At 48.3% G+C, this 8,357-nt stretch overlaps 1 protein-coding gene across 1 annotated transcript; it reads left to right on the forward strand.

The window, feature by feature from the left end:
- Positions 1-567: 567 nt before the first annotated feature.
- LOC115316222 (juvenile hormone acid O-methyltransferase) lies at positions 568-4,431 on the forward strand. Its single transcript, XM_029975590.4, has 3 exons — positions 568-1,101; positions 2,929-3,088; positions 4,157-4,431. Exons 1-3 carry the CDS (start codon positions 568-570, stop codon positions 4,327-4,329), a joined length of 867 nt encoding a protein of 288 aa, XP_029831450.4. The 3' UTR covers positions 4,330-4,431.
- Positions 4,432-8,357: the final 3,926 nt, after the last annotated feature.

The raw sequence follows: 8,357 nt of genomic DNA on the forward strand, positions 1-8,357 counted from the left end.
GCTGGCAACGTAAGCGGTTTTAATATGGCAGCCTCCGCTTTGCGCCGCGTTCCCTTTCCCTCCTTCCCCCCCCCCCCCCCCCCCCTTGGTCGAAATGCCTTCACGTGCGATGCACCGGAAAAGGTTATCACGTGGTGCGGCTGGTGCCGGAAACGCAGCTTTAACTTTGAGCTTTGACGCGGCGTGGCGCCACCTTCGCGCAAGGCTTGGTGCGCATTCATGTAAACGCGGCCCTGCACACGTTTCTCAGCTTGCAGTGGCACGCCTGCACCTGTACGCTGGAAGCGCAGTTTGCATTTCTACGGGGAAGTGGCGTGATTATTCATTGCACGCCCAAACGCACACACACGCTCACAGACATACACACACACGCACGCACACACATACACGCGCATGCACACACATGTGTTCGCGCGCACGCACAGACGCCCATGGACGCAGTTTTGTTGTAACACGCAGCCGGTTTTCAAGGAGTGCCTTTACGTTCTGCGGTCGCATCCGGTCTTAGTGCGCTTTACAGTACTGTGTTTCTGTCTGTTAACTTCATTGGCTCACCATCGTTCAACTATGGCCGAAAACGCAGCCGCAACCACTCCTCTCAAGCCGCAGCTGTACATGGACGCTACGGGCCAGACCTGGTTTTCAGCGGCCGTTGATGAACTAGACACCCTGCAAGACTTTTTTAAGGGCGAGAATAACGAAGATCGCCAGTACCTCGACCTTGGTTGCGGGACGGGCGACATCACGCGTGACGGCCTGTTGCCCCGATGTCTGCCTTGCCGAGGGATCGTCGCCGTCGACGTCTCTGAACAGATGGTCGACTACGGTAGAATGAATTTCCCCCATCCAAAGATCACGTACGACGTCCTCGACATCGCTGGGGATGACGTGCCCGAATTCGTGAACCGGTATGGCCAGTTCGAACGCGTCTGCTCGCTCTTCTGCTTCAACTGGGTGAAGGACCAGGAAAAGGCGTTCAAGAACGTGGCCGACTTGATGAAACCAGGAGGGAAAGGCTTCTTTCGATTTTACGCCGCCAGCCCGAACATGCGATTCCGCCGGAAGTTGGCCACAATGGATCGCTGGAAGATGTACGCCGAGGTGAGTCTAGATTAGTGACACGTAAGCAAAACCCATACCTTAAACTGGGCAAGCCAGATACACTAGTCGTAATTACTGGCGAAAAAGAGCTACGCTATTCACTTACAGGGACGAAAAATAATCAAGCTAGCTTGATATGAATCGGCCACTACGTGTATAAAAAGAAAGTAGCATGCATTGGGAACTGACTTTAGAGAATCGGTATCAACCTTGGCCAAAGTAATTTTTGTCTAATCATGCCTCGAAGTCCCGACATCTCACTCTAACTTGCCTCAGAGCGTACGCACTCTCTTGCATGACTCTAAGCAAGAATTTCGAACAAAATAATCAAATAGCGGAATTATTAATTTCTAAAATTGCAATGCCGAAATCACGTTTGTGTTCTCGTCCTCATCTGTGTCATGGCACATGCGTTTGAAGTCGGAAGTAAGGAGTACGCATATTAAAACGAACAAAACGACGCCGGAATCTTAGAAATGTTTACAACCCCTGTAACGAGTAGAGTACCGAATTCTACCCTCTGCACTTGAATCCAGGGAGCACAATCTGTATTCAGAGACTTTCTTTAAAGCAATGAATATTTATCGTAAATTTTCACTATTGCCCGCTGTGTCAAACGTTATTTTGCTGTTGAAAATAGTATCGTAACCTTTATTTGGGTTGAAAACTCCCGTCGTGGTGCCGGTGGCTTGTTACGATACACTTTCGGTCTCCGAAGTTCCTTCGTTACATACACCGCCCAGCGGTGCACTCGAAATTGCACAATCATCGGTCTTCTTGTCAGGGCCACCGCTATCCCGCCCCAACGCACATTGGGCACATAATTACAGTCCCTGTAATAAAAGGACGTCCACCGATTTCTACGCAAGAGCCCCATCCCGAAAGCAATCAGCCTTATCATTGATCGGCTTAGTAATTAAAAGAGGATTAACGAATACACCACGGAACAGTGTTTTTACACACTCCGACCGAAGGCGACGTTACATTTCGATGGAGCATATAATGTATATCGAGCAGCCCCAAGAGTGGATCGTCAGCGCGCTCACCGTCTTCGTGCGTTCACCCGTCCCCGGCTATAAACCAATCGCGAACTGTGAATACCCCATTGTCAAGCTAGTGGTGCAAGCTCCCGCCTGTTACAATGACGACGAGCGTCGTGACCTTGAGCTCTTGTCGCTGTTTGAGTGACACCATCGTAGTGTGGGCTGTGGAAGTTACGCTCGTCACCCAGGCGAAAAAATGACGAGTCATTGGGCTGTGGACGCATACGCAGCGTCGGATAGTTCGCATTAGACAGCTATTGCGCACGCTTAGTATAGACCAACTCAACTCACTGACGTCACGCAACTGCGGTGGCGCTGCTGTCGCTACTGTACATGGTCAGACGCTTCACTCCCCCCAAATTTGTTTTCTGCGCACGCGGAGTGCCACACATGGTGTGGGCGAAGTGGGACCGTTTGTAAACACTGTGTTCCACTCCCCAGTGTAGACAAAGATGGCTGCGCGCAGAAGGCGATTGTTTGGGTGGTCGATATATCCTCAGGACGCCCGGGAGTGTACTGTATACGTAAACGTTGAAAGACAAGTCAGGGGGAGTCCAAACAGGACACTACGAAAAGCACGACTCCGACAAATCGTGAAAATTGAAGCGGACGCGCCCGCTTCAATTTTCACGATTTGTCGGAGTCGTACGTTTTGTAGTGTCCTGTTTGGACACCCCTCCACGCGTGGGCCGCTGCAATCGGTCTTCACACGAGCACTTGGGACGTTTTTTTTTTTTAATTCTCTTGCGTCTTTTCTTGGACCTATGCTTCCTTCTGCACGCAGATCTGCGAAGGCTGCATTCCGCCGAGCGTGGCACTAGTCGGCAAGGAAGCCCTCTTGTCCCACGTGTCGGGTCTTCTCAAGGCCGCCAACCTGACTCCGGTGATTTGCGAACTGAGACAAGAAACACCCACGTACTACACCGGACTGGAGCACCTTATCCGTGAGTATCTTTTCGGCATCATTTCTGAGGGATGTGGCGCCGATCGACTGGTTTAGGCTTCAGACGCTGGTGCAAGTTTTGTACCGGGTGATAGGTGGCGTGTTCGTCTGCAGATTTAGATTGCTTTACAAGTTGTTAAACAGCAAAATAAGTTGATGCTTATGTAGACTTTCTTTCTACACCATAGTGGTAAAGACTCGCATAAAACGGATTAGAAATACAATATCGAGGCTTTGGGCGAGAAGGATGTGGATAGAGAGGAAGTGGGTTTAATAGAGTGGTTTCGTAGATCGTTCCGAAACCTCCAATACCCCCAACAACGATACAGTGTATGCGCAGAGGCGGTGGCGGAGTTTCGAGTGTCGTCATCAGAGTCAAAGGAACGATCTACTAAATCGCTCCAATATAATTGCACACAGACAGCGCTCTCTCTTTGTGCACCTACTCGTCCCTCGTCTATCTTCGCGTGTTTTTTTAATTTTCAAAAATGCAGAACCAACTCGATCACGTTCCAACGATATTCCTAATATAGTTAAACCGCGGCTGCGAAATCATGCCAATCAAAACTGAGAGAGCAAAACCGACTAATAAGAAAGGTAAACAGTAGGCGGAGCTTGCAGTGCTGTCTTATCTCCTTGGGCACCCGTTGCATCGGTAAGTGTAATCTGCGGAACAGCGAAAGAAAAAGATATCACCGCACATGATGTCATGTATAATTACGCTCGAACCACACGGGCGTCTATAAAAGTTTCGGCATGTAAGATGACACGTGAGCGCTGCATAACAAAAATGTGTGTTTGCGAAGCCAAGAACTGTTAAATATTACACCTAACTGGCACAACTACAATTCAGCTCTCGCTAAATATTACTCCAGAGTTGTCGCAGCTACCTGCCATGTAGAGTAATTAATAACACAGTAATCTAAGTAATAGCTTTTCGCTGGTTTACCTGGTCATTGTTTTGACTGGTCATATTTATTTGCTGTTTTAACTTACCTCTATAGACGCACAACGGAAGGAAGTTTTATGCCAAGTTAACATCTCGTATCTTTCGCACTTTTTCCTTCAGAGGAGCTGATGAACATGAATCCCATGAGAAACTACCTGACAAAACAAGAGGAGGCGTTTCTTCTCGAAGATGCGACCGTGGAAGCTACTCGACTATGGACCGAAAGAGAAGCCGGTAGTCCTTCTCTGGATCTCGATGTCTTTGTAGTGTTGGCGATCAAGCCAGGACTATAAGCGCGCAAGAGGAACGGCTGGTCATGGGCGTGCATACCAGAGGCTCCTGAGGAAATGCCTCGTCGTCTCAAAGCGAATGAATAAAGCATTCCAGTGATGTGATTGGTCGTAGTCATTCTGGAGCACCCTTCGACCAGCGAAAAGTCAATCTAAAGCGGCAAAAAAAAGAAAAACAAACCTTTGGAGCATAAGCACACACTTAATTTTCATTCACATCACAGCGAGTATTATTTTAAGAATTATATGTTGGCCTGTCGACCTACGTTGCCTTCACACTCCTGTGAACCATTTTGTTAGCATCCATTGCATGGCAGGTTTGAATTCCTCAAAGCAAGAATAAGTTGTTTAGTTGCGCGTAAAAGCACAAAACACGACAACAAAGTGCTAATTGATGAAAGACGTACAGTATGAGCTGCAGTGCACGTTTATTTTAGGTTCAGAATCAAGGGTAAAAAAATGATATATTACAATAAATTGTTGCTAAAATGAACTAATTTAGGACATCCATATAAACGTTTTCTTCGGGGTTCAATAGGTACTAACAAAACTGTCTTTTTAAAGTCAATTAACAAAAAAAATGTTTTTGTCATTAGACTATAAATAAGGATGCCATTTTACATATGGAACTTCATGACAAGAAAAATCAGCCCGTGAACGATTCATTCATTCATTCATTCATTCGAGCTTCGTGTAGTACAACCACGTCGTCTTAAAAGCCTGTTATACTCATAATAAACACTGCGGCCAATGTAGCGATCATAAATAATACGAAAGAAACTTCTCTGCACGTTTTCGATTTTTTTCTGGTTTGCACTACCACTACCATTCCAAACAACCGAACTAAATTCAAGCTTGCTACGTACTAATGAACAATACGAAATGAATGCACAAGCTGAAGAAGGAAATTCAAGCGTTATTCGCCGCTTGAATTTCCTTCGTCAGCTTCTGCATTAATTTCGTATTTCGTAAATAACACCTAGCGTCCGATAGCCAGCATCTGAGATCTTGGAAACATGTTCTTTGAATGACAATGATGAATCAATATATACTTTTAAATCTCTTGTGCTTTCAACCCTACGCAGAGGTAAGTTCTCAAGATAGCAACAAAAACTTATGATTTCCAATTTCTTAAAAAATGACGTAACTACAGTTTTTTTGCCATCAAAATCTGTTGATAGCTTGGGTTCAGTCTTTTTATCGCAATCGCGATTTCAGCGTTTTGAAAAAACGTGATCGAGAGGTTATCATTATACTTGTTACTATCATCTGGCGTGCATGACGCGCCTTGGTTTGAGGAAAGAAGATATTCGCGCCCCGGCTGGAAGTGCTCCGCATGGGCTCCGCTTCCACCTGGTTATAGCCTTGTACCATCGCAACCAAACCTATCGAATTTATACCAAAGTGTTCCTAACGTCATCAGGACCATATCGGTGCCAACATCTTCGCCCACCGACACCGGGTACGTGAATTATCACCGAATGAAGACCGGCCACGCCGGCACTCCTCGGTAAGTCTAACGTCGCCCTCGCCTTCGAGGCGGCCGCCGCCTCGACGTCAGCCCCTAGTGACAGACGCAGCAACCACCTGCGCAATTGCGGTTCGCTCTACTCAACGCACCGGCATGAGCCAATACCATGAGCGCCTCCCAACCAGCCGCCGAAGCGGGAACTTCAAACTCTCCGCCGCCGCCTGCCACCAACTCGCCGCCGCAGCAGCTCCCGACTTCTCCGGTGAACACCTCCACATTATAACACGCCAACGGGTGTAGAATACATGGTTGAAGGGGACGAAATCGATCCCGACATCCTGCGTGAACCTAGATGGAAGACAATACGCTCCCGCATCGCAGCAACAACCGCTACTTCAGCCACCACCACACCCGCTGCTGACCCCAACAAGCCGAAACAAAAACGCCGGGAACATCGCAAGAAACCTACCACCCCACCAGAAGACCCGCTCCCCCCTGGTGGCTTCAAGGTTGTCATTCGTTCTCAGGGCGGTCTGGACCTCAGCAAAATTAATGCAGCCCAGCTAGCCGACTCCTTCTTCCACCAAACCAAGATAACGGACTTCGCTCAAGACCAAGTGCGCATAAACACCCGTTCAAACTTCATCGTAGTAAGTACCCCCCGATGAACGCAGAGCCCAACAATACCTCGACTTTAAGGCAATCACAAAAGTCCAAAGCCACATACCCACCCCCCCCTCCTCCCCACCCAGCGTCACTACGACAGGAGCAATATTTCAGATCTCAGCTGAAGACTCCGAACCACTAATCATGGAAAGTCTCGCGTGTCATAACCTTACCATAACAGTCTTCGACGCCCGTCGCATCAAAGACACGGGCATCATGCAAGCACTCTTTTTGGGGCCGCATGTACCCTTCTGGGTGCGGTATCGTGCGGTTATTCTTCGCTGCTACCCCTACGAGCGGAAAACCGAGGCGTGCATGTCCTGTTGGTCGGCTGGACACAGGCGAGACGTCTGCCCCAAACCCTCACCGAAACCCCAGTGTACTATTTGTGCTACACTGAGCCCCACACCAAATCACCCCTGCCAGCTTCGCTGCATCCTCTGTGGACAAGATCACCTGACAGGTGCAGCGGGATGCCCAAAACGCTTCCAGCCTTGCCGCACCCTACCAAAAAATCTTACCCAACATACCCTCCACCACCCCCGGGACCAAACTTGACCGCATCACCACGACCTTCACCACACCCGGAATCACTTACAGCCGAGCCGCTCAGGGCCAGGTACGCTCAGCTCTGCTCCCAACTCCCCCAATTCACCCCCCCCCTCCCCCGCCCTCCACATGGCAGGACAAAATGCGCCAAATGTACCGGGAAATTCAGCAATTGCGTCACACTATCACCCTGCTTCGCGCAGATAATGAACGCCTACAAGCGGAAAACCGTCTCCTTAAACAACAACGCCAAACCACCCACAACCCTCCAGCCCCGTCACCCGACCAACTAACCACCTCCCCCCCCCCTCCCCCCCCCCCCCCCCCCCCCCCCGAATAAGAAACGAGCACTTCCCCCCTGTACTGACCCTCACCCCACATCCTCAGGCAACGGAGAGATAGACCCTACACGCCGAAATAGAAAAGGCTTTCAATAACCATCGCCAACACACCTTTTCCCAAATCAATGCAATCCAGGAATCGGTACACTTCCTATATCAAGAAGTCCTACAATGGATGCACCTTGCCGCCCCCAACTACCACCTTCCTATTTATAACCCCCGGAAATGACCCGGACCTCTAACCCACAATAAAGCTGGCAGTAGAACTGCCGCGGTTTTTCGGACTAAAAGAGCCAACCTCCAAGCACACATTGTATCCATAACCCCCCCCCCCCCCCACATCCTCATAGCACTACAGGAAACATACTACCCAACCAAGCTCAAAGACTATGCATCTCACTCCCAGTCCCCATTGGATTTCCCCCAGGTAGCCACCCTTGAACATCGCAAATTTTGACACCCAGCACTAACCTTTCTTCTCGCCGGTCCCAGACATACTCACCACCAGGGTGTCGAACCGAAATTTTTATTGGTTCGGTTTCGGTTCGGGTTCACGGCTTTCGGTTCGGTTCCGGTTCAGTTCCGGGGAGCCAAAAATAACGGTTCAAACCGGTTCGAACCGGTTCGAACCGCTAAATTGAAAATATATTTTTCGTGTTCTTTTGGCAATATACACTATTTCCGTTGAGAAACGATTAACTATATAATTTCTTCGATCGTCCGTGCAATTTCCTTTTGTTCTTAGGTACCAAAAGTATTAAATTCAGTTATTTAATTTTGACGCAAGAGTAGAAGAAAACCTACATTAACATACATAACGTCGTGTTCATACGACTCAATATCCATTTGTTTACGAGTAAAATATATTTTGCCTGAATCAAAATGTTTAAGTACAAGAGTAAAGAGTTGAGCTTGTTGGTACATACCTGTAAATAGGTCAGCTTCTAATTTAGAACTATAGTGTATTTCTTGTCCTTTCTTCGTGTTAAAGTAAAATTCTAAAG

Source organism: Ixodes scapularis, unplaced genomic scaffold (genome assembly GCF_016920785.2).
Source record: "Ixodes scapularis isolate PalLabHiFi unplaced genomic scaffold, ASM1692078v2 PGA_scaffold5__190_contigs__length_132052651, whole genome shotgun sequence".
Taxonomy (NCBI): Eukaryota; Metazoa; Arthropoda; class Arachnida; order Ixodida; family Ixodidae; genus Ixodes; species Ixodes scapularis.